At 47.1% G+C, this 26,897-nt stretch overlaps 1 protein-coding gene across 1 annotated transcript; it reads right to left on the reverse strand.

Moving 5' to 3' along the window:
- Positions 1-496: 496 nt before the first annotated feature.
- Positions 497-24,183, reverse strand: LOC114598071 (cytochrome P450 2J2-like). Its single transcript, XM_077929666.1, has 8 exons — positions 24,004-24,183; positions 11,552-11,701; positions 10,927-11,087; positions 7,646-7,822; positions 5,923-6,064; positions 2,588-2,775; positions 1,950-2,091; positions 497-1,213 (listed from the first exon to the last, which is right to left on the reverse strand). The coding sequence occupies exons 1-8, from the start codon at positions 24,164-24,166 to the stop codon at positions 1,026-1,028; spliced, it is 1,311 nt and encodes a 436-aa protein (XP_077785792.1). The 5' UTR covers positions 24,167-24,183; the 3' UTR covers positions 497-1,025.
- Positions 24,184-26,897: the final 2,714 nt, after the last annotated feature.

Below are 26,897 nucleotides of genomic sequence, written 5' to 3' on the forward strand. Positions count from 1 at the left end.
CCAGCTTGGATAGGATCCAGAGATGGGTCAGTCTCTGCACACTGGGGTGTGGGGTGGGGAGTGGCAGTTTAAAATAAGGTAATAATACAGCAAGAAGGGAGTTTGAAAGTCTATGTTGTGTTGGTGTTTTAGTGTACACCTCTATATACTACCCATCTCTGCTGTTTCTCCTTGTTAAAACAGTTTTTAAAAATAAATGAATAACAATTGCTCAGGATCCCTCCATCCTTGCTTTACTCAAACTTCTGCTGTTGTTTCAAACCACAGTGGTCTTGGTGTCCCTCCACCTCCATATTACTCTTAACTTCTGTGGTTGAAGGAAAAAATAGCAGAAGTTGGAGGAATGGCTGCTCTAAAATTCTCCCTCTTCCATTTCTTAGCAGTCACATGGGAGAGTGATAAAGGATGTGAAGTCATCAAATATCCCACAGTGCCTCCACACAACGTATTTCACTCCTGATCCCATGTGTTTCCCCCCCAAAATGAAGTTCCAGATTCAGTGTAGTGATTTGGAAGAGATATTTTATTAAAAAGCAGATGGCTACAAATGTACAGGACCCATAAACAGAACTTAACCTTCTCCAGCTGGTCAAGCCTTGCTCTTGGGATTCTACTCATCTTAAAGATACAGTCACCTATATTGGCATGGGGAGTGTGCTGAAAGGAGGCTGTTCATTATATAGGTGTTGAGGAAAAAGGGGGAAGGGGGAAAAGTAGTAAGGGTAGGAATGGGGATGCAAAGGAGCTGAAAAGGAATGAGGGATCAGGAGGCATGGATAGGGTGGAAGATGACAGCAGGGGCATGAAAGAGCTTGAAGATGGTGATGGGGTGATGGTGAAAATGAGCGCAAAGCAGAGCTGCAGAAAAGAAGAGAGAAGAAGCCTCAGAAATGGAGCTGGGAAGGTGAAGAGAGACTACAGTACTTGCATGAGATGGGAAGGGGAAACTCTTATGTGTCAGGAGTGACAAAGGAGTTGGTAAGGAGAGGAAGCAGAGGTGCAGCCCCATGTACTTTCATATTTTATTATGCATTGCAGCGGGGAACCGCACAGAGTTTATAAGGATGGGGATGTGCTGTAGCCCCCAGTAAAGCCTCTTTATTGAGTTCTTTCACTCCTTCTGGCAGCTGGAAGCGAAATGCCCTCAGCAGGGTGGTCAGGAAGATGAAAATTTCAGTATTTGCCAGCAGCATACCCAAACACATGCGAGACCCTGAGGATGAGACAAGGGAAAGGCAGCAAGTGAATAATAGCTTACTTTCCAGGGTTCATTACTTTGTAGCTATAAAACACTCTACATAATATGACATAATAAGGGCAGGAAATTACAAGAAGGAACCAAGTGGAAGGAAAGGGCTCATGGTTTTGGTTATCTCTATACTAACACACAGAACATGGAAAACGAAAACAAATTTGAACCATTAATACAGGATGGCAAATATGACCCAATAGCCACTACTGAAACCTAGTGGAATCAGACTCATGACTGGTATGTAGAAGACTGCTCTGCCCCTCATGCTACTGTTGCCATTTTCTGGAAGCAGACCATTAAGCATGCCTACAGATGCCTACAGGGGTGCGGATGGCTTGCTGATCAGAAGGTCGCAGTTCAAATCCCCGTAACTGAGTGAGATCCCGTTGCTCGGTCCCTGCTCCTGCCAACCTAGAAGTTCGAAAGCACGTCAAAGTGCAAGTAGATAAATAGGTACCACTCCAGCGGGAAGGTAAACGGCGTTTCCGTGTGCTGCTCTGGTTTTGCCAGAAACGGCTTAGTCATGCTGGCCACATGATCCAGAAAAACTGTCTGCGGACAAAGATCAGCTCCCTCGGTCAGTAAAGCGAGATGAGCGCCGCAACCCCAGAGTCGTTCGCGACTGGACTAAACTGTCAGGGGTCCTTTACCTTTATCTTTTTACAGATCACAACATAGCTTGGACTTTTGGATTTACCTGCACCAAACGCCAGAAACTCTTCTCTAGCCACATATTGTCCATCCTTGTTCAAGAAATGGTTTGGGTTGAACACTGCAGGTGTCTCCCATCTTGTGGGATCAACAAGAACAGAGCGGAAATCAGGAATAATATAAGTTCCCTGCAAAGAAGAAACAAATGATTGGCACTCAGACCAATACATTTCTGGATTGTTCCTCACTGTTCTGCAACTAATCTTTGACGAATTCAAACTGAATTCATACTGACTAGGGTTTTTGTGTGTGTGTGTGTGGGGGGGGGGATTCACATTTACCAAAGGCCAGATTCATTCCCAATCCCCCCCCCCATCAATAAGCTACTTGTACAGGCAGAAACAGGGTGACCTCCTTATCCCTATCCCTCTTTTAAAAGGAACCCAGAAGATGACCTCTAGCCACTGCGTGTTCCTCCCCTGCCTCACATTCCCAATAGAACAGCACTAGCCAGTGGTGAAACATGTCTACAGATGGAGCTCCTGCTCTTGCATCCTTTTCCTGCCCTTCAAGTTTTTGACTACACAGGAAGTTCCTCTATGGCTTTATGCATCTCTCAGTATGTTACTCTAGGATTCTCTTTGCTCTTGAGATACAGGAGTGCAGTTTGCCACACTTCTTTACCTTGGGAATGAGAAAACCACACAGCTTCACATCCTTTGTACATTTCCTGGCGATCCCGAAAAATAAGGCATATTTAAAGCGCTGTATTTCATGAATCACAGCATTGGTGTAGGGCAGTTTCTTCTTATCTTGATAGCAGATTGTGTGAGAAGAACCTAAAGCATCTTCTATCTCCTTGTGGACTTTATCTGAAGAAAATGATGGAAACAGAAGGTTTTTTTTTGAATACTGCATTTTATTTCAGAAGGACATTTATTTTCCAAAAGGGTCTGGGAACAAGCCTCAGTTTCTTATCTTTATAGTCCATCTTTTACTCCAAGGAGCTCAAGTCAGTGTACATGGTTCTTCCCCGCTCTAGATCCCAGGTGTGAAAAGGTTGAAAGCAAACCTCATCTCAGCTGTTTCTGGTTAACAGAGCTGGCTGGATTTGCTGAAGGTCTGTGATTCAAGGCTGTCTGTTTTACACATATATTTTTTTAAATCCTCCACCCCTCAGCCCTCAATATTTCCTACTCTGTTTCACCAATCCTCCTTTTCCAGCTTGATCTTTGGCTAACATCACTCATGTAACGGAGCAAGGAGAGGCAGGGATGAGGCTCAGGTACTTATTTCACAGCAGGGGCAATGATGGTGCCCCCCGGGGACCTCTTGGCCAGCCCTCTGCAGGCTGAATAAATAAGAATTTATCAAAAAGAAAATCACCCACTAAGCCAAGCAGAGGAAAAGGTGGCTTACATTAACTGTGTGTTAAGCTACCATTTATATTTGGAAAGATTCCTTTATCACGGCCAAAGCAAATTCCAGGAGTCAATGAGCCTACCAGAACTCTTCTAGGCTGAATGCTGAGCAAGGTGTAATATATGTGTGCAAAAGTGGGGCAATAATGCAGGAGCGGGTGGCGCTGCGGTTTAAACCACTGTGCTGCTTGGGCATGCCAATTGGAAGGTCAGCAGTTCGAGGCCCCACGACGGGGTGAGCTCCCGTTCTTCGGTCCTGGCTCCTGCCCACCTAGCAGTTCGAAAGCATGCAGTGCAAGTAGATAAATAGGTATCACTCCGGCTGGAAGGTAAATGGAGTTTCCATGCACTGCTCTTGTTTCGCCAGAAGTGGCTTAGTCATGCTGGCCACATGACCCAGAAAACTGTCTTTGGAAGCGGACAAACGCCGGCTCCCTCGGTCTGTAAAGTGAAATGAGCGCTGCAGCTCCAGAGTCGTTCACGACTGGACTAAATTGTCAGGGGTCCCTTTACCTTTTAATGCAGGAGCGAGGAGGGGGTCTGAGGAAGGGAAAGGAAACGTGCCCCCAATGCCACATGCTTATCTGTTGCCATCCTTGTGCACGGCACACATTACTCTGCAGTGAGGGGGTGGCCGCTTGCATTTATGTATTTATTCTACTAATTTGGAAGTATGCTTGATGTTTTAAGCATCTCCTGGCACTGTACATTATGTACAATATAAAAACAATATCTACCAAAACAAAAACAAAAATGCTTCATGAAAGGCAGAGGGAAGGGCATTCCACAACACAAGAGCAACATTAGAAAATTCCTATTTTGGGGTCACTACCCTACTGCATTCTGTAGGGTGTTGTGCTCCCAGCAGAATGTCCTCAGGTGGCCAAATGAACTTACAGACCTTGTTGTTGTTTAGTCATTTAGTTGTGTCCGACTCTTTGTGACCCCGTGGACCAGAGCACGCCAGGCACTCCTGTCTTCCACTGCGTCCCGCAGTTTGGTCAGACTCATGCTGGTAGCTTCTATAACACTGTCCAACCATCTCATCCTCTGTCATCCCCATGTGCCCTCAATCTTACGCAACATCAGAGTTTTTTTCCAGAGAGTCTTCTCTTCTCATGAGGTAGCCAAAGTATTGTGGCCTCAGTTTCAGGATCTGTCCTTCCAGTGAGCACTCAGGGTTGATTTCTTTTAGAATGGATAGGTTTGATCTTTTTGCAGTCCATGGGACTCTCAATTGTCTCCTCCAGCACTAGAATTCAAAAGCATCAATTCTTTGGCGATCAGCCTTCTTTATGGTCCAGCTCTCACTTACATACATCACAACTGGGAAAACCATAGCTTTAACTATACAAACCTTTGTCGACAAGGTAATGTCTCTGCTTTTTAAGATACTGTCTAGGTTTGTTATTGTTTTCCTCCCAAGAAGCAGGCGTCTTTTAATTTCGTGACTGCTCTCACCATCTGCAGTGATCATGGAGCCCAAGAAAGTAAAATCTCTCACTGCCTCCATTTCTTCCCCTTCTATTTGCCAGGAGGTGACCATGATCTTAGTTTTTTTGATGTTCAGCTTCAGACCATATTTTGCACTCTCCTCTTTCACCCTTATTAAAAGGTTCTTTAATTCCTCCTCACTTTCTGCTATCAAGGTTGTGTCATCTGTCATCTGAGGTTGTTGATATTTCTTCCGGCAATCTTAATTCTGGCTAGGGATTCATCCAGTCCAGCCTTTTGCATGATGAATTCTGCATATAAGTTAAATAAGCAGGGAGACAATATACATCCTTGTCATACTCCTTTTCCAATTTTGAACCAACCAGTTCCATATTCAGTTCTAACTGTAGCTTCTTGTCCCACATAGAGATTTCTCAGGAGACAGATGAGGTGATCAGGCACTCCCATTTCTTTAAGAACTTACCATAGTTTGCTGTGGTTCACGCAGTCAAAGGCTTTTGCATAGTCAATGAAGGAGAAGTACCGTAGATGTTTTTCTGGAACTCTCTAGCTTTCTCCATAATCCAGCGCATGTTTGCAATCTGGTCTCTGGTTCCTCCAGCTTGCACTTCTGGGAGTTCTCAGTCCACATACTGCTTAAGCCTGCCTTGTAGAATTTTAAGCATAACCATGCTAGTGTGTGAAATGATCGCAATTGTGCGGTAGTTGGAGCATTCTTTGGCACTGCAAGACATAGCTCATAGCTTCTCTGAGTTATTCAGGCCCCTTTGCCATGACAAGGCAGTGATCCATGAAGGAGTTACAGACCTTACAGGGGCTGTTTCAGGCAACCTGGTCCCAAGTTTCTCAAGGCCTCATATAATAATGTGTCATGAAAGCATCCAGCATGCGATGTAAAGGGTTAATGCTCACAAGGGCTATAGAACTCTGTGATGCCATACATGTATGTCAAAAGCATTCAGCTTATTTCAATAACACTTTGTCTCCCCAAACTTCCATCATAAGCTCACTTACTTTTAACTCTTTCTGATGTTTTATGTTCTTTGTTTTATCATCTCATTAGATGTGAATGAAACCTTTAAATAATTACGGTCCACTCTAGAGATCAAGAGAAGCCCAGGCTCCCATTGTTCCCTCTCTCACCTTGGATATCTGGATGACTTGCCAGGAGGAGAAGCGCCCATTTCAGAGAACTGACGGTTGTGTCTGACCCTGCTACAAAGAAGTCAAAAATACACCAAGCCATGTTTTCTTCATCATAGGTGGACTCTGGGTCATTCCTGCTCTGATGTTGAAAATGAGGAAAGTGACAAGTCATTCACATGCATTACAATCTGTCCTTCAGCGCTTACTTTATCTTATTTTACCCAGTTACTACAATGACACCAACATATGCTTGATGAAGGGCAGGGCATCCCATTACACTGCTTGCTGCAAAATGGGAAGATGCCACCACCACCGCCCTGCTGCCACTGCTGCCCCCCTTACCTGAATTTCACAACAGTGCCCACAAAGTGGGCTGGATAGAGAGATCCCGCTTCTTGCCATTCCACCACCCAAGGCAGCTGCCTCAGCCCGCCTAATGGGCTGGCCGGCTCTGTGCTTCATAGTTGGTTGTGGCAAGAGATCTATGCACACCTTCCTGTGACCACAGTTGTAGCTGCTGGTGCTGCATTTGAGGATCTGTGGGTTGGGGTAATAATCCAGCACTGGCAGGAGGAGAGGGATCCAATCGAATCTCTCTGGCAGCACACATTCAAAATGTGCACTAAAGGTAAAGGTAAAGGGACCCCTGACCATTAGGTCCAGTCGTGACCGACTCTGGGGTTGCGGCACTCATCTCGCTTTACTGGCCGTGGGAGCCGGCGTACAGCTTCCAGGTCATGTGGCCAGCATGACTAAGCCGCTTCTGGCGAACCAGAGCAGCGCACGGAAACGCCGTTTACCTTCCCTCCGGAGCGGTACCTATTTATCTACTTGCACTTTGACGTGCTTTCGAACTGCTAGGTTGGCAGATCCATGCTACCAGTGATTTGGGGGCAGTCCACCTAGGGTGCCATCTCTGAGGGGGATGACAAGAAGGCACCCCGCAGGGGGTTCACCCTGCCACCCCCGGGCGTGGTGGCATGAGCCGCCGCCATCGCACCACCACCATATGCGGAGGATCCCTCTGCTGTCCATATGGCGCACACGCGGTGCCACTGTATGTAGTGGCGCTGCACATGTGCCACACCTAGTGGCGCTGCACATGCTCAGCTGGGTGGTTTGCCCTGCCCCTGTGGGTGGTTTGCCCCGCCCCTTGACACCCCACACTGGGTGCCAGACAGCCTTCCTTTGCCCCTGGATCTGCCCCCAGGAGCGGTATAATTTGATCACTGTTAACTGGAGGTGCCTGGGATGGCATACAAAAAATTGGCCAGATGTGTAAGCCACAGATTGTGTCCACTGGGTAGATTGGTGAACCAACAAGCAGTGCTTTGAACCAACAAGCAGTGCTTTTCTGTTTTCTCAGTCCATGTCTGAATGTGAGATGAACAACAATACAAAATAATTTATGTACAGAAGCAATGCTCCATAGGGAAGACCCCTCAACACTCATGAACTCCCACTCATTCCCACTCATATTTGGGGTTATGAAAATATCTGCCTTTTCCTAGCCATTTCAATCGATGCTTCAATAGATGGACGTTCACCCACTTTAGCAACTAAAAAACTGTGAAAGAAATTTGGGGAAAGCTCAAGGTGGTTTCCAGCTGAGATTCAGGAAAAAATGTTGGTTTCCTGGCAACAGATTAGTATTCACATGTAACAGGGAATATAATGACTCCTGGGATGAGCAGTATTCAGTTGCAAAATCGATACTTACTTTCTCCATCTGAAGTAGATAGAAATCAATGAAATCCTGTGGCTCATGCAGAGATAGATTCTCCTTATGCTTCTCTATCTCCTCCTTTGCAAATGAAAGCATTGCCTTCAGGCAGTACAAGGCCTTCTGGTGAGGCCCTGATACATGTTTCATAAGCCATGGGAACATTTCATACAGCTAAAGGAAAGATAGAGAAAATTTGGTCACATGGTTCATGCTTTGGATTAGCGATGTTCAAGGGACGTCTCCGCTCTCAGTATTTCTCCTGCAGAGGGGAGCACAGAGAGAAAATCATGTTGCCTGTTGACCTCTGTGCTCTAAAGCCACATTGCAATTGGGGATAGACCCTGTCAGCGAGTCACTCCACGATAAACAGGTCACACCTGTCTTGTGGTGTGGCATGGATTATTTCCTCCAACACTGCAAGACAAACCCATGAAAGTGCATCATGGTGGCTAACAGATTGAGGTTGAATCCTGACAAGACGGAAGTACTGTTTTTGGGGGACAGGGGGTTGGCTGGTGTGGAGGACTCCCTGGTCCTGAATGGGGTAACTGTACCCCTGAAGGACCAGGTGTGCAGCCTGGGAGTCATTTTGGACTCACAGCTGTCCATGGAAGTGCAGGTCAATTCTGTGTCCAGGGCAGCTGTCTACCAGCTCCATCTGGTACGCAGGCTGAGACCCTACCTGCCCACGGAGTGTCTCGCAAGAGTGGTGCATGGACTACTGCAATGCATTCTACATGGGTTTTCCTTTGAAGGTGACTCGAAACTGCAATTAATCCAGAATGCGGCAGCTAGACTGGTGACTGGGAGTGGCCACAGGGACCATATAACACTGGTCTTGAAAGACCTGCATTGGCTCCCAGTACGTTTCCAACCACAATTCAAAGTGTTGGTGCTGACCTTGAAAGCCCTAAACAGCCTCAGTCCTGTATACCTGAAGGAGCGTCTCCACCCCCATCGTTCAGCCCGGACACTGAGATCCAGCGCCGAGGGCCTTCTGGCGGTTCCCTCATTGCGAGAAGTGAGGTTACAGGGAACCAGGCAGAAGGCCTTCTCGGTAGTGGCGCCTGCCCTGTGGAACACCCTCCCATCAGATGTCAAAGGAAATAAGCAACTATCCTACTTTTAAAGGACATCTGAAGGCAGCCCTGTTTAGGGAAGTTTTTAATGTTTAATGCTGTAATGTGTTTTTAATATTTGATTGGGAGCTGCCCAGAGTGGCTGGGGAAACCCAGCCAGATGGGCGGGGTATAAATAATAAATTATTATCATGAGGGAGGAATTGAGACCAGCTTTCAGCACTTCCGTTGGGATTCCATCCTGTCCTGGGGTTGTACCACATGCTTGAGAGTTGAAGGCGTTATTCAGCTTATCAAGGGAGAGAGGGACATTCAGCACTTCAAAGAGAGGCAAAGACTGGATACTGTCCAGTAAACATGTGTCTGAGACCATGTTTTCCCATAGCACAATTCATGATAATGATAATAGCATCACTTCATCTGCTTGCTGCTGTGTCTCCAGACAAGGTTTTCAGTGGCGCAGTTTTCCTGGCTGTTGGTCCAAAGGCTGTCTTCATGCCTTCATACATTTTTCACTGTCAGCAGTGAGTTGAATGTTTGATGTAGCTTTAGCGAGTAGTCATTGACACATCATCTGATCCTTGCCTTTCTCAGTGCAGGAAACATCTTCTCATAAGGCACAAATTTGTAGTTCACAAATGTGAACCTCACCCTTTGCAGCAATAGCAAGCTCCCTCTCCTGACAGCCTGCTCTAGTTCTTCATAGAACATGTCCTTGCTCTGTATGTCAGAGCACATAGCGGGACTGCAGATGCTTAAGATGCTCTAATAACATTCAAACCTGCAATTTGCAACTTTGCAAAATTGCATACAAATGTGTGCATTAGGAGAAATTAGCACCAAAATGCCGATGAAATTTCATGAGAATTTTTTTTAAAAAAAACATATCAGAAATTGATGTAGAAATGTGGAGAACCAATTTTAAGACAGGAAAAATGAGAAACTAAGAGAAACTGAAATTGGCAAGTCCACCCATCCCCCTCAGGTCAAAAGGGTTTAGCTGAGGTCATACAGAAGGGGGCTGCTTTCCTTAGCAGTGCAGGGAATGCTTGAGTTGCAGACCTCTGTTTCATTTTTTAAAAAATCCAGCAAAGGGGCTACACCATAGGCGCCATAATGACTGACACTGCTAAGTTGCAGCTCCCCTGCTTGCAATACAAATCGGGAGATTGATTTGCCCCTCCCCCTTGGGAAAATCAATGCACCTCTGTTGGGTTTAGAGTTGAACTCTTCAACCGTTATGGTAGCACTATTCAAACATGGGCATTTATGTCTCTCCTGAAACTTACTAGTGATGTTCCCAAAATTTAGGTAAAGGTAAAGGGACCCCTGATCATTAGGTCCAGTCGTGGCCGACTCTGGGGTTGCGGCTTTATTGGCTGAGGGAGCCAGTGTACAGCTTCCAGGTCACGTGGCCGGAAATTTAGAGATGCATGAATTCCAAAATTTAGAGATGCATAAATATTTACGGCACAAAGGTTCAAATACTGCCATTGTATATTCCAGGCAGACAACCTTCACACCCTCAGCAAAATGTAGCCATGTGGAGTTTAGCCAGCCAGCCATGCTGTCCTTGCATTTCCAAATTATATCACCAACATGTCCTGGTCTGTGGTCTGTGTATGCTCAGTGCTCATTTGGATGTTTGGCAAGTCAATGTGCCATAGTAGGTCCCTGCCCCCAATAATATTTGTCTTTCTTAAAACTTGAAGATAGCCTGGGATCTTAAATTGGTCCAAAATATGGCTGCCAAGACATATGCTCATCAATCAAGTCCTATAAGCCTTGATATACAGTGAGCAAAGAATAGACACATTTATTTTTCCATAATGACAATAAAATTGTAGAATTCTCTTCTTGAGAAGATTATTTTGTTCACTGCTGTTTACTTAAGGTGGGCTCTAGACAACTTATTCTGAAAGGTTATTGTTCCATTTTTATCAATTTTTTCCTCCAAAGAGTCCCTTGTGGTTGGACATAGTCTCCTTATTCTTTCTTTCAATTTTTTTTAATAATCTTGAGAAATTATTTATGCTATGAGATCGTAAATAGCCCTTATCTCAGATTAGATTTAAACCTGAACTCAGTTTTCCAACACTCTAACTTCTATCGTAATGGATTCCAGAATGCTGATTGAGGGATTTAAGGCACTTGGGAGACCTGTCAGGCTCAGTAGGAATGAAAATGACAACTCACAAAATGAGCAAAGCTACACAGATATTTTAGGAGAAAATTCATGGCTTCTATCAGCTTCTGGAACCTTTTATCTTCAAGAGCAAACAGGTGCCCAAAAGCCACAGCACATATCACGTTGGAGGCTGAATTAGTGATGGGCATGGAGGGGTCAAGTGGTTGACCTGCAAAATAAAGTTATACTAATGTGAGTTCAGCCACTCCTGTTCATACGGAGAATGGTATTTTATGGTGGACAAGAGAAACTGCAGGGATCTCCAGCAATTCGTTTATTAACATCAATTAATTAATTGATTGGTTGGTTTATATACCACCCTTCATCACAAGATTCTAGGGTGTTTCACAGAGTAAAAATACAAGATAAAAACCCAGGTAAATAGTTAAAACAAAATAACAAAACATTCCATAAGCACATTTAAAAGGCTGTAGAATATTTATCAGCCAAACAGCTGTTTGAAGAGGAACATTTTTTCTTGGCACTTAAAGATATATAATGATAGCATTCCATTTAAGGCTCATTAGGAATCAAACAAAACATATCACATTCCTTTCCAAAATGTACAGAGGTTATACACAAAGGTTTCTTCAGACATATGCCAACCCAGCACCGTCACCTATCATCACATACCCTTTGAACGTGCAAAGACTTTCACGAGCTGATGGGCTTCCTCTTCTATTTGGTGCTCCATGCCTTTCCTCCCCAGTCCTAGCTTCCGCATAGTAACAATACCAAACCGTCTCTGTTGCCTCCAGGTGTGACCATTTGATAATATAATGCCTATGAAGAACCAGTGACAATAGTGGAAGAAGGGAGAACTTTAGATAATCCCGAGGAAGTTGAAAAGTGCTTTATAAAATATTGTAATGAGCTATATAAAGCAGGAACTGAGACAGAGGATGAAATAAAAGAGTATTTATGTGGAAAGGACATACCTACAATTAAGAAAGAAAAGATTCAAGACCTAAACTCTCCAATAACCATGTGTGCTGGTCCCAGGGGGGATAAGGTACTATTACCGTAGGCCAAGATCAACAGGGAGCCGGGCGGGGTAGCAGGAACGATGGTAGGGCAGAAGCAGGAAGCCAGGCGAGGAACAGGAACACTGGTAGGGCAGAAGCAGGAGTCCAGGCAAGGAACAGGAACACTGGTAAGGCAGAAGCAGGAATCCAGGCGAGGAACAGGAACACCGGAGAGTCAGAAACAGGAAGCCGGGCGAGGAACAGGCACACTGGGAGTGCCGAACAAGGACTGGGTAAAGCAGATACTTCACAACGACGTTGCTCCCGCAACCTGGGACCGGGCTGCCTGACCTTTATCTTCTTCTAAGGCCGGGGGCGGTCCCGGCCCCCAGAAGCCCCTCCTCTCTTGGCCTTAAGGCGAGCACTCCTCCTGGGAGACACCAGTTCCCTTCGCCTCTCTGCCCTAAGCCTCTGCAGATCAGGAGAGGCCGAAGGGTTACTGGGCCCCAGGGGAGGCTCACCTGTAGCCACTGAGTCTTCCAGCACCTCTGGGGCCTGAATGATTTCACCTGGTGCCTGCTCTTGAGTTTCCTCAGCATCTAGGCCTTGCCCCAGTTCAGCCGGCCCTGGAGGCGGGGACTCCTGTGCCGGCTGGGATTCCTCCGGATCGCTATCAGACTCGGAATCCCAGGCCATCACACCATCCCCCCTCCCAGGCCCCCCCCTCACTTGAGGGTCCGGACCCGGCTTGCTGGGGTACGCTGCATGAAACTCCCGGATGCAGGCAGGTGCGTGGACGTTGACCGCTGGTTCCCAGGAACGGTCCTCTGGCCCATACCCCTTCCAGTCAATGAGATACTGCAGCCTTCCCCTGCGGTATCGGGAGTCCAGAATGCGTTCCACCTCGTACTCAGGCTCTCCCTGCACCAAAACTGGCTGCGGTCGGGGACGGTCCGGGTGGAACTCGTCGGGTGGGGCCACCGGACTCAGAAGGGACCTGTGGAATACCGGGTGAACCTTCAGGTTTGCTGGCAACCGGAGACGGAATGCCACAGGCGAGACCTGGTCCACGATAGGGAACGGGCCGGTGAACCGGGCGTCCAGCTTCCGCGAAGGTCGAGAAGGGTGGAGGTGGCGAGTGGAAAGCCATACCAAGTCACCGACGTGAAGTTCCGGCCCCACCTGGCGGTGGCGGTCGGCCTGGACCTTGTACGCCTCCTTGGCCTGGCGCAGCTGCTCCATCAACAGCTGTTGCTGGGACTGGAGCTCCTGAAGCCACTCTGTCACCGCAGGGACCGCAGATGCCGGCAGCACATCCGGAAACAACCGTGGATGAAGGCCATAACTGGCTTGGAACGGGGTCTGCTGGGTGGACGCATTCACCGCGTTGTTATAAGCGAACTCCGCCAATGCTAGGTGGTCGACCCAGTCGTCCTGCTGGTAGCTGCAGTAACACCGGAGGTACTGTTCCAGCACCGCGTTCGCCCGTTCCGTCTGGCCATCAGTCTGTGGGTGGTAAGCAGATGAGAGACAGACCTCTGTTCCGAGGGCCTGGTGCAAAGCACGCCAAAACCGGGACGTGAACTGAACGCCGCGGTCGGACACTACACGCTCAGGTAGGCCATGCAGGCGGAAGACATGCTGAAGGTACAGCTGCGCGGTTTCCTTAGCTGAGGGTATGGATGGGCAGGGGGCACAGTGCACCATCTTCGTGAAGTGGTCGGAGAAAACTAGAAGGCAGGTGCAGCCACGAGACGGGGGTAACTCCACTACAAAGTCTAGAGAAACTGTGTGCCAAGGACGTGGTGGAACCGGCAACGGCTGAAGAAGGCCGGGGGGTCGCCCGGTAGGCCCCTTGGCCCGCCTGCAGACGTCACAACCAGCGACGTAGCGAGCCACGTCAGCCTTCAAACGGGGCCACCAAAACTCACGGCTTACCAGATGGGTGGTCCGATACCGCCCAAAGTGCCCCGCCGCTGGAGCGTCATGGGTCATCCGGAGAACCTCAGCCCGCAGCGGCCCTGGTGGGATGTACAGGCGCCCGTGGTGCAGCAGAAGACCCTGATGCGAGACCAGCCCTGGATACTGAGGGCATGATCCTTCGGCCAGTTCCCGGAGTCGTTCCTGGGCCCAAGCGTCGACCCGCTGCTGTTCCCGCACCCGAGCCTGCAGTGGCTCAACCTCCTGGGTGGCCAGGAATGCAGCTGGTGGTAGGATCGTGGTGGGTGCTGCTTGCTGAACCGTGTCTGCGTTGTCTTCAGGTTTCCGGGACAGGGCATCCGCCTTCTGGTTTTGGGAGCTAGGGATGTAGCGGATCCGGAACTGGAACCGGGAAAAGAACAACGCCCACCGGATCTGCCTTTGGTTCAGCTTGCGGGTGGTCTGGAGGTATTCCAGGTTCCGGTGGTCGGTTCTCACCTCCACCGGGTGTCTTGCTCCTTCAAGATGGTGGCGCCAAACCTCAAAGGCCACCTTGATGGCCAGTAGTTCCCGCTCCCACACGGTATAGTTACGCTCCGCTGGAAGGAGCTGGCGGGAATAGAAGGCGCAGGGTAAGAGTGGCGCTTCCGGTTCGTGCTGCTGAGACAAGACGGCACCGAGAGCCGTACTGGAGGCGTCAGTCTCTACCACAAAGGGTCGAGAAGGATCCGGATGTTGCAAGATTGGCGCTCTCTGGAAACAGGCCTTCAACCCTTGAAATGCCTCCTCCGCCTCCTTGTCCCAGGAAAACGGCGTCTTGGGGCGCAGAAGCCGGGTCAACGGGGTGGTGCGGTGAGCATAATCCGCAATGAAGGTCCGGTAATAGTTGGCGAACCCCAGGAAACGCTGTAGGTCCTTGCGGTTCCGAGGTGCCGCCCATTCTCGAACCGCTGCCACCTTCCCAGGATCCATCTGCACCCCACCTGGTGAGAGTCGATGACCCAGGAAGTCCACTGACTGCTGATGGAACTCGCACTTGCTGAGCTTTGCATACAGACGATGCTCGCGCAAGCGCTGCAGCACGGTCCGGACATGGCCCTCGTGGCACGCCGGGTCACGGGAGTAAACCAGAATGTCATCCAAGTACACCACCACGTACTTGTCTAGCAAGTCCTGGAACACGTGGTTGATGTACCGTTGGAACACAGCAGGTGCGTTGCACAAACCAAAGGGCATAACCAGGTATTCGAACTGTCCGTACTGGGTCCCGAATGCTGTCTTCCACTCATCCCCGGCGCGGATCCGAATCAAATTGTAGGCTCCCCGGAGGTCTAGCTTGGTGAACACCTGCGCCCCTTGCACCCGCTCCAGTAACTCCGAAATAAGGGGCAAGGGGTACCGGTCCGGGATGGTAATTTTGTTCAGGGCCCGGTAATCATGGCAAAGGCGGAGCTCCCCACATTTCTTTTTAACAAAGAGCACTGGCGCAGCAGTGGGCGAGGTAGAAGGTCTAATGAACCCACGCTCCAGGTTCTTGCGCAAGAAGTCCTGCAAAGCCTCGCGCTCTGGCTCTGTTAACGAGTATAAGCGACTCACCGGTAGAGGCGCTCCGGGCTGGAGGTCTATGCCGCAGTCAAAGGACCGATGCGGCGGCAGCTGGTCTGCCCCCCGTTCCTCGAACACGTCGTGATAGTCCCGGTACTCAGCGGGGAGCGTTGCAGCAGCCTCCTCAGTGGGCGCAGCTGCTAGCATCTCAGTCTCAGCAGGAGAACTGGGGTCTGGGAAGTGTACAGTCCGTTTGACCCAGTCAATCTGCACATTGTGAGCCTCTAGCCAGTCCATCCCAAGCACCAGGGGGAACCGGGGCATGGAGGCAATATCCAGAGTTCGCATCTCACGGTGCTGCTGGAGGCACAGGACCAGGGGCTGGGTCTCTTGAGTGACGGCGCCCGAACGCAGTGGCCGTCCGTCGATTGCCTCCACCTGTACCGGTTCTGGCTTGTTCCGAAGTGGCACCCGATGCTGGGCAGCAAAAGCAGCGTCCATATAAGAGCGGGTTGCCCCTGAATCCACCAGAGCATGGGTAAGAATCCATGGCCCTCCTGGAGGGTATAGATGTACCGGAACCATAAGGTGTTGTAATTCAATTGGTGCGGCCCCATTCTGTGCTGTTTGGGACCCCAGGTAGCCAGGGCCATCAGCTACTGGGGTTGGCGGTTTCTCAGGACAGGACCGTGCATAGTGTCCGCTTCCGCCACAATAGAGACATAGATTCCCCTCCCGACGCCGCGACTTCTCTGCGGGGGAGAGACGTGGCCGCACTGCCCCAAGCTGCATGGGTTCCTCCAATGACTCAGCTGGGCCTGTGGGGCTGCTGGTAGACACTGGGGCCGAGAACTGGAGGTGCCGGCGGCCCCGAGCCTGACGCCGGTCCTCTAGCCGATCGTCTATCTGTAGACTCCGCTGAATAAGGGCGTCTAGCGTGGTGGGGCGTTCCATTGTGGCCAGCTGGTCCAGTATCTCATCTGAAAGCCCCTCGAGATACTGGTCCCGAAGAGCAGAGTCGTTCCAGGTCAAGTCCTGTGCCAGCAGCCGGAATTCTGTGGTGTATGCGGCCACCTTGGACTTGCCCTGTCTCAACCGCCGAATCGCCCGGTTGGCTTGACTCCCCTTCTGAGGGTTGCCGAACGCGGCCTCCAACAGATTGCAAAACCCCCCGTAGTCTGCCAGCAAGGGGGAGTCTTGCCTGAGCAGCGGCAACGCCCACTTGGCCGCCTGGTCCTTTAACAAACTAATCAAAAAATGCACCTTGGTGCGGTCGTCAGGGAAGTTCCGGGCGCGCCCCTGAATATACAGCTTGGCCTGGGCAAGGAACATGGGAAAGCTGGCCGGAGCCCCATCAAATTTCTCAGGCAAGGCCACTGGGTACTTGCCAGAAGCCGGGGCGTCGGCCCCAGGAGCCGGTAGGGCGTCCAAACGCTGCTGTAGTGCCGTAACCACGTTACTGAGCTGCTGCACGGTGTGCCTCAAGGCCTGGTTCTCCTGGGCTATTGCCAACAATGTAGCCGCTTGGTCAGCCATGGCCTCTGACTCTTCCCGAACGCACCCCAACAAAGAGGGAGTGCGGGTGTGGCGGGAGCAAACTGTGCTGGTCCCAGGGGGGATAAGGTACTATTACCGTAGGCCAAGATCAACAGGGAGCCGGGCGGGGTAGCAGGAACGATGGTAGGGCAGAAGCAGGAAGCCAGGCGAGGAACAGGAACACTGGTAGGGCAGAAGCAGGAGTCCAGGCAAGGAACAGGAACACTGGTAAGGCAGAAGCAGGAATCCAGGCGAGGAACAGGAACACCGGAGAGTCAGAAACAGGAAGCCGGGCGAGGAACAGGCACACTGGGAGTGCCGAACAAGGACTGGGTAAAGCAGATACTTCACAACGACGTTGCTCCCGCAACCTGGGACCGGGCTGCCTGACCTTTATCTTCTTCTAAGGCCGGGGGCGGTCCCGGCCCCCAGAAGCCCCTCCTCTCTTGGCCTTAAGGCGAGCACTCCTCCTGGGAGACACCAGTTCCCTTCGCCTCTCTGCCCTAAGCCTCTGCAGATCAGGAGAGGCTGAAGGGTTACTGGGCCCCGGGGGAGGCTCACCTGTAGCCACTGAGTCTTCCAGCACCTCTGGGGCCTGAATGATTTCACCTGGTGCCTGTTCTTGAGTTTCCTCAGCATCTAGGCCTTGCCCCAGTTCAGCCGGCCCTGGAGGCGGGGACTCCTGTGCCGGCTGGGATTCCTCCGGATCGCTATCAGACTCGGAATCCCAGGCCATCACACCATGACAGAGCTACATCAAGCAATAATTAAGATGAAATTGGGAAAATCCCCAGGCCCAGATGGAATCACTATTATCACCTATGAAGATACTTTTAAATAGAATACTAGAAGATGGGAAGATTCCCAATACCTGGAAGCAGGCTCATATAGTAGTAATCCCAAAACAAGGACGAAATAAGGAGTTCATAACCAATTATAGACCAATATCATTACTTAATAATGGCTACGGCTACAAGATTTATGCACAAATATTGGCAACAAGATTAAAAACAGTTTTGCAGGATTGTATAAACAAAGAGCAGGCAGGGTTCTTGCCAGGCAGAAAAATGAATGATAATATAAGAAAAGTGATTTATATGATTGAGTATTTAGACATGAAACCGAATAAGAAGGTAGCCTTTGTATTTGTGGATACGTAAAAGGCGTTTGATAAAGTTTCATGGAAATTGCTAAAAATAATATTAGACCAGATGGACATGGGAGACCAAATTACAAGAGGGTTAAAAGCAATCTATGAACAACAAGAAGCAAATATAACAACAACAACAACAACAACAACAACAACAACAACAACAACAACATGACTGATTATTTTAAAATACAGAAGGGCACCAGACAAGGGTGCCTGCTTTCACCATTATTATTCATTTTGGTTTTGGAAATACTAAATCAAGAAATCAGACTAGACCAATAAATAAATGGAATATCCTTAGGGGAGAAAACATATAAAATAAGGGCATTTGCTGATGATTTAGTGTTAATGGTGGAAAGCCCAAAGGAAAGCATAGCAAAGGCTCTAGAAAAAATGGAAAACTTCAGAAAGGTTTCAGGCTTTGCTTTGAATAAAGAAAAAAACGAAACTAATGGTAAAAAACATGGGAGACCAAGAGAAAAAGGAACTGGTAGAAAAATTTGGATTACAAATTTTAAAAAATGTGAAATATTTAGGAATTCAAATAACAATGAAAAATATAAATTTGTTTGAAGATAATTATAAATTTTTTTGGGAAGAAATAAAAAGAGAAATGCAAATTTGGACAAGATCGAACTTAACACTGGGGTAGAATTTCGGCTATTAAAATGAATATCTTAGCAAAATTCCTGTTCCTTTTTCAAATGATCCCCATAATAGGTAAAGATGATTGTTTTTAAAAATGGAAAACGGATCTAACAAAATTTATAAGGCAAGGCAAAAAGCCACAGATCAAACATAAATTATTAACTGACATAAACGAGCGGGGTGGCTTTGGACTCCCAGACCTGAGAATATACTACGATGCGGCATGCTTTAGTTGGATCAGAGACTGGATTACATTAGATAATAATGAAATTTTAGACTTGGAGGGATGGAACAACAGATACGGTTGGCATGCCTATCTAATTTACAACAAAGTGGCGGTGCATAAAGACTTTATAAGTCATGTAATTAGAAATTCGTTATATAAGGTCTGGGTGAGACATAGAATGTTGTTAGAACCGAAAACCCCATGGTGGGTTTCACCGTTAGAAGTAATATCGGTTAAAAAGAAAAATACTATAGGAAGATTGGCGACATACCAGCAGCTCCTAAAGGAGGAACAGGGCCAAGTAAAATTAAGACCATACGAAGAGGTGACCCAATACTGCACCACATGGTTACAATATCATCAAATTGCTCAAATATTTAATCAGGATAAAGCAATAGGATTTGAAAAAGAAGAATCAAAATTACAAAAAGTATTATTACAAAACTCGAAAAATAGTATATCCAAAATGTATAATTTATTATTAGAATGGGAGTTAAAAGTTGAAGAAGTAAACAAAGTTATGACTAAATGGGCATGCGATATAGATTACACAATTTGGCTGGACCAATGGGAGAAATTATGGAAATGTGATATTAAATTTACGGCATTTTACACAATCAGAGAAAATTTGATGAAAATGGTGTACCAATGGTACTTAACTCCGGTAAAATTGGCTAAAATTTACAAATTAAAATCAAATACCTGTTGGAGATGCAAGAAAGAAATAGGAACAATGTTTCATATGTGGTGGGAATGCTGACCTATTAAACAATTTTGGAATGAAACATATGAAGAAATAAAAAAATCTTTTAGTAAAAAACCGGAGGCATTCCTTTTAGGTATAATCACAAATGATATTCCTGACAATCAAAGGAAAGTATTCCTTTATGCAATGACAGCTGCCAGTATGTTTATAGCAAAAAATTGAAAAGGGAGAAAAATTACATCAATGAAAGAATGGCAAATTAAATTTTGTGAATATATAAATCTGGCAAGACTCACAGCATTCATAAGGGGACAATCGGACCAGAAATTATTAAAAGAATGGGGATGTGCTAACGAGTATATGAAAAAACATTGTTCTGGAGTAAGCATATCGGCATGTAATGAATGATGCTTTGCAGGGTTAAAGAAAAAGAAAAATGGTGTAAAAAGTATAAAGATAGAGGTAATCTACATTAGACACAACAATTTAGAAAGAGTAAAACTTTTGAGGTCTTAGAACAAAGGAAGGAAGTCATTATGTGTATATGTATGTAATGACTAGATTACAATGAAGATATGGTTTTATTTGTAGATGTGGGCTTTTTTTCTTTTGCTTTTTTCCATTTGTGTTCTGTTTTTCTTTCTTGTTTGTATAGTTTCATTTTGGATTCAATGTTTGTAATTTTTGTTGTAATTTTGCATTGAAAATAAAATTTATTAAAAAGAAGAAAAAAAGAAAAACCAGTGACAAATTATTGCTCTCAGAAATTAGTGTTAAAAATTAAGTTCCTAGCCCAGAACTGAAGTTCATGCCTTTGCATGCAAGATCTGCTTAGTCTCTGTAATGCAAAGAATTACTAGTTGATTCTGACTCCGTCTCAATTTAATGCATGAGTATCTCTCCAATATAGGCCAGCATTGTTTACTTTACATAATTCCCACCAGAACATCACTTTCCATTGCCTTTCATCATTTAGAAGTTCATCATTGGTTCACTCCCAAGTTTTAGCTGTCTCAATTTGTGTGCTAGTCTGATTGTTTCAGAAGTTCCTCCACTTTGCAGTACCAGCAAAAAGTGAGATCTCTGGACGTCTCTATCAATTTTGACTCTTGTGGGGAAAACTGGTACCTAATATGCTGGTAATTTCTGCAACAAAGACTGAACTTGCAAGTATCACATGAGCTTTCTTACAACTTTAAACCCCAGCAGACACCCCCCACAGTTTTTAAGGATATAATTTAACTGATGTGTAATGTTGACAAGTTTCCATCTTTCCCTGGAAGGAAAAAAATTCCACTTCTCATTTGGGAGACAAATGGATGCCAAGTGTTGTAGAAGGATAAAGGACTTAACTTGCTTCTGGCCACCCTGACCTGACAGGTCAGTTTCTTGGCCAAAGCAATAGACCACACCTGAGCATACCATGAGTCTATTGAGAGCCCTGTTGAATAGTGCTAACATTCAGCGTTTTCTAAGCAAACATTTACCAACAAATATGTCAGCATCTCCCAATGAGATAAATTTGATTTGATTCACCTATTATTCCTAGCATGGCTATCAAAGGAGTTGGATGTGATAATCAAACAGAAATCTAATTGTCTCAGAAGTTCCTGCACTAATGTGTCAGCGAAAAGCGAGATCTCTGGAAAGCACTTCAAAATTTGACTTTTGTAGGGAAAACTGGTATCTGATACACTGGTAATTGTGGGCCCAGCCAGAGCGCCACCCACTTCTGGGTCAATGTCTACATGTAATGTATATGTATATGATTAATAACTCAGACAAACAACGATCTGGATTAAAAATGCCCACAACTTTTTTGATTACAGATGTAATCTGTAATCCATGCCAGGATTATGGCCTCTTCAAGACGTTGACCATCCTAAGGCCACCGCTGGAAGCCCTATGGCTCAACTTCCCCATGCTTGGCTTCAGGACAGAGACATCCACCAAGACCACTTTAACAGGGTACGCTGAAAATGGTGCAGGATCACTACTGGGTGATGCACCCCACACTTGAAGACCAGGATTCCACCCAATACCTTAACTGTTGCTATGGGGAAGGCAAAACCTCTACACCAGCCAATTTGTTTACAGGGAAATTCCTTCCCAGCCCTTAATATGGCATTTGCAACCATTTGCAACCGTAGTAAGGTCAGGAGATATACGGGAAGCAAAATAAGGTTAAACAGTGAATGAAGGGAATAGAACATTGTTAAAGCAGCAACCTGAAAAGCAGAAAACATTTTAAAACGCAAAAATGACCTGAAAAATGAGAAAGGTTAATGACAAGGGAGGAGGGGATAGTTTTGCTCCTTGTCTGACTGTGCTGAGGCAGGATGGCGCTGCCAGCTTTTCTGCCTCGCTAGCTGTGAGGCCACAGCCAATGCCATTTCAGCCAGCGAGGTGCATCCCCCCAAAAGAGGCCACTTACTGGCCAATTTGAAGTGCAGCAGCTGGTGGGAACTTGAGCCAGCTGCTCAAGGAGGCCAGTGAGAATTCCCCCAACAGCCACCCGGCCATGTGCACTCCATCCTTACTGCCCAGGGATGGCAACTGAGTGAGAGAGGGCGCAACAGCTGCCCACCTGCAGGAAGAGCTAAGTGTCAGGGATGCGTATGGTTGCTCACGAGTAAACAGCCAGGGCTCCGACCTGCCTTTTTACAGTTTTTATTAGGTGCAAACTATATACAGTGGCACTGGTGACGCAGGTGGCACTGTGGGTTAAACCACAGAGCCTAGGACTTTCCGATCAGAAGGTCGGTGGTTCGAATCCCGGTGACGGGGTGAGCTCCCATTGCTCGGTCCCTGCTCCTCCCAACCTAGCAGTTCAAAAGCACGTCAAAGTGCAAGTAGATAAATAGGTACCGCTCCGGCGGGAAGGTAAACGGCGTTTCCGTGCGCTGCTCTGGTTCGCCAGAAGCGGCTTAGTCATGCTGGCCACATGACCCGGAAGCTGTATGCCGGCTCCCTTGGCCAATAAAGCGAGATGAGCGCCGCAACCCCAGAGTCGGTCACGACTGGACCTAATGGTCAGGGGTCCCTTTACCTTTACCTTTATATACAGTGCAGAAACCCAAAGTTCATGTCTGCCTCAGTCACTAGCAGATTCCAAGAGTGGGTTCTTCCTGTCCCCTCCCCAGCTTAAGAACCTCGACACCCCCAGCTTCCTCCTTTCCTTACGTTTGACTCCCTTGCGAAAACTAGGCGATGGAAGCTGCATGTCTGTTTCCCTATCAGCCTGCCTGGCAGTGGTGCTAGGGCTGGCAGTAACCTCTGTGAGCCTTTGCCTCACTTCCCCCCTCCTTTCCTCCTCCGTTTCGCAGGAGGCTTTGCTCTCACCAGTCTCTGACGAGGTGTTACTACTCAGCAAAGTCGGAGGCTCCCTGTACATTTCTGCCTCCCTCCCCGCTTTCGATGGCAGTCCCCTGACACTAAGCAACAAATTTCTGCAGTGAACACTGAACTTGAAGGTATCACTTGAGCTTTCATAGAATGTTAAACACCAGCAGTAAACTTCAGTCAAAAACCCATTTCAGCTAAGTTTTCCACACTGTTTTTAAGGATATAATTTCACTGGTGTGTGATGTCAATAAGTTATATTTCTACTGGCGCCACCAGACTGGTGTTTTATTGAAGGTGTGTATTCTGCAACATATTCTGGACACAGCAAAAGCCAGTTGGGCAGTTCCCTCATCCTGGCAAAGGGACTGAGAGTGAATTGGGTGCCAAACTGGCACCAACACTGCCTCCATCTCCAAGGGCACAGAGATGCCATGTATGAACTAACCTTGCAAGTCCAACATGCTCAAAGGAGTGCTGGCTTGCTCCCCAACCTAGGAACTCTGCTCACTTACTGCAATAAAAGCTGTGTGGGATGTTAGATCAACATCTTAGCTAGCACTTAGCCAGGTGTCTTTACCTCTTATATACCTGCTACACCTTGTAACCTGTGCCTTGGCAATGCACCAGTCTGATGTAGGCATCAAAGACTTGGGTAGAAAGAGCGAGGAATTCAAGTTCTTCATCCAGCACTCAGATCCAGGCCAGTAAATGCATTAAAATGGCATCAGGCAACAAACTTCTGCCTGCAGCTGACTCTTACCACAGTGCACTACAATTGCTACTTCCAGAGAGCACTTGCTAGAGGCACTGGGTTGTATTCAACAATGTTAGAGTAGACCCACTGAAATTAATAAACCTACATTGGTCATGCCAATTAATTTCAGTGGGTCTACTTCGAATAGAACTAGTATTGTCTACAACCCATTTCCTGTTGAGTGCAACATTAACAGAGAAGCTCTGTTGTTCTGTTTTTCCAGACAGCCCTTTAAATGTTTTCCCTGGGGAAAATACCAGTGGAAATCCTCACATTTCACTACTTACCCTTTCCTTTTCCTACAGTCATAAGGAAAGGAGTACGTGGTCGGTCTTCAAAATATTCAGAGTGGTCAACGAGCGCTTCTTCCACTGCTCGGAATCCAGACAGCACTACAAAGGGCAGATGCCCTACCCAAAGGGTGTAAATGTTTCCATATTGCTTTGCCATCTACCATTTGGGTCAAAAGAGAGGAGAAGATTGTTATAGTCAAAGAAAGAAGATACTAATTTGAACCTAAAACATGAGCTTCATCCTTCGTCCATGGGTTTAGCCAGGATTTTTGTTAGGCGGGCAGGCCTTTTGTTAGGGGAGGCAGAACCTCAGTTAGCTATGTATTTTTTATTGATTTTTATTGATTTGGGGGGGGGGCAGTATGAGCTCCTTTGACAGTGGAACGGTCTCCCTTGGGAGGTTGTGGACTCTCCTTCCTTGGAGGTTTTTAAGCAGAAGTTGCATGGCCATCTGTCATGGATGATCTAGTTGAGATTCCTGAATTGCTGCAGAGGGTTGAAATAGATGACCCTTGGGATCCCGTCCAACTCTACAGTTATTTGATTTTATAATCTGCCTCTCTCTAATGGATCTGGTCTGATAACTTGAAGCTAAATGGTACCTTTGGGGATCCCAGAACTGAGCCCAGGGACCACTTATTGCACCGAAAGAAAGTCAAGACTGCACTCCTGGCCATTGCATTTGAATACGCTAATTCATTTCTTAATGTATGCACATTTAAATTTGACCCTTAACTTCTGAAAATGCTGAAGTGGGAAAAGGAAAACGTCTGAAGAGGAACAGGCATAGGCTGGGCCAGAGCACTGATGCAGGTTTCTGACCCACAGTGGGTCACAGCAGGAAAATTGCCACCATACAAATATATGGCTAAAAAATTAAGATATGCTCCCCCAAATGCATGTTTGGGTTAGAAATTATTAGCAATTTCAGATGTTTTAAAAGTTAATACATTCATATCTGATGATGTAGTAATTTTGTATTTTTTTTTAAGAGTTTCCTCTAGAAAAAAATGACTTATAAATGTATTCAATAAACAATAAAATAAAGTATGGATTGACAAAGAGTGAATTCTTCTGGAGGAGGCAATGGAAAAGTCCCTGCTCTGTTTGTCTCTTGTCTACACGTGAGCTGTAGCTCCCCTTGGCTTTACTAAAATGAGTTTACGAGCTTCTGCTTCACTGCCAAGAGAATTTGGTGCCCATTAATCAGTCAGAAGGGGAGTGCTACACAGTGTTCTAGGTCATGTTGCAACATACACTAGAGAAGAAGGAACACAAGTTCCAGAGCAGGCTTCCTCAACCTAGGCCCTCCAGATGTTTTTGGCCTACAACTCCCATGATCCCTAGCTAGCAGGACTAGTGGTCAGGGATGATGGGAATTGTAGTCTCAAAACATCTGAAGGGCCGAGGTTGAGGAAGCCTGTTCCAGAGCTTATTGTAATAAACTGTTTTATTAGCTCAGCTTCCTGTTTTGATTGGTTCAGAGAGATGCCTCCTTCGTCCAGTAGCTATAAGCAACACACACAATAATAATATTGTTACAAATCTGGAGTAACAGACTTTGTCGGTGCAAGGGCTCTCATAACTTCTAGAGTCAGTAATTGTTCAAAATTAATAAAGGAGTAGAAATTAGTAGAAGAGAAGATGCCAGGCCAGGGCCTCAACTGCAATAGAAGCTGCTAAGAATGTGAAAAGGTGCTGGAAGCAAGTCATTAACACATCAATGGCAACCATTTCCAGGGCAGGAGGTTACAGGAAATATGATGACACATGGAGTAAATCTGCCCTTTTTGAGAAAAGGGTCTAGAGAACAGACCCTCCAAATGTCCCTATTTTCCAGGGTCATTTCGGATTCTGATTTGATCCCAGAATGTCCTGCTTTTCCGTAAAAGGTAAAGGGACCCCGACCATTAGGTCCAGTCATGGCCGACTCTGGGGTTGCAGCACTCATCTCGCTTTATTGGCCGAGGGAGCCGGCGTACAGCTACCGGGTCATGTGGCCAGCCTGACTAAGCCGCTTCTGGCGAACCAGAGCAGCATACAGAAACGCCGTTTACCTTCCCGCCACAGTGGTACCTATTTATCTACTTGCACTTTGATGTGCTTTCGAACTGCTAGGTTGGCAGGAGCAGGGACTGAGCAACAGGAGCTCACCCCGTCACGGGGATTCGAACCACCGACCTTCTGATCGGCAAGCCCTAGGCTCAGTGGTTTACACCACAGAGCCACCCGCATCCGGTTTTCCTTAGGATGTCCCTATTTTCATTGGAGAAATTTTGGAGGGTATGGAGTTATCGTGAAGCTGAGGCTCCAATACTTTGGCCACCTCATGAGAAGAGAAGACTCCCTGGAAAAGACCCTGATGTTGGGAAAGATGGAGGGCACAAGGAGAAGGGGACGACAGAGGACGAGATGGTTGGACAGTGTTTTCGAGGTTACCTGCATGAGTTTGACCAAACTGCAGGAGGCAGTGGAAGACAAGTGCCTGGCGTGCTCTGGTCCAGGGGGTCACGAAGAGGCGGACACGACTAAATGACTAAACAACAACAACATGGAGTTATCCAACCTCCAAGTGGTCTGAAGTCAATCCTGCATAGGGAAGTTTTTTAAATGTTTAATGTTTGTGTGTGTGCCCGTGTGTCCCAGTAAGATGTGTGGGGTATAAATAGTAAAATAATCATCATGGAATGGGATGTCCCTATTTTCATCAATGTTGGAGGGTATGGGAGAAGGGGGGCGAGCAGGCAGAAGATATTTCATTTTGCAATGCGTTCAGGGAACAAGGAGGAGGAAATGGGTGGAACTCCATGCAGCACTGGCTGGTGGAGACTGCACCAGAGACCAGGGGTCATGACTTACTGCTACTTTCAACCCAAGCTATGAGAGCA

Source organism: Podarcis muralis, chromosome 6, assembly GCF_964188315.1.
Source record: "Podarcis muralis chromosome 6, rPodMur119.hap1.1, whole genome shotgun sequence".
Classification (NCBI taxonomy): domain Eukaryota; kingdom Metazoa; phylum Chordata; class Lepidosauria; order Squamata; family Lacertidae; genus Podarcis; species Podarcis muralis.

What these genes read in the sequence shown, in the direction of transcription:
- LOC114598071 (XM_077929666.1), bottom strand. Translation starts at nt 24,166, where the DNA reads ATGGCAAAGCAATATGGAAACATTTACACCCTTTGGGTAGGGCATCTG. An exon ending in AAGTCATCCAGATATCCAAG is followed by an intron (nt 2,776 to 5,922) that starts GTGAGAGAGGGA and finishes CATTTTCTTCAG; the next exon opens with ATAAAGTCCACAAGGAGATA. An exon ending in GTTTCTGGCGTTTGGTGCAG is followed by an intron (nt 1,214 to 1,949) that starts GTAAATCCAAAA and finishes TCTCATCCTCAG; the next exon opens with GGTCTCGCATGTGTTTGGGT.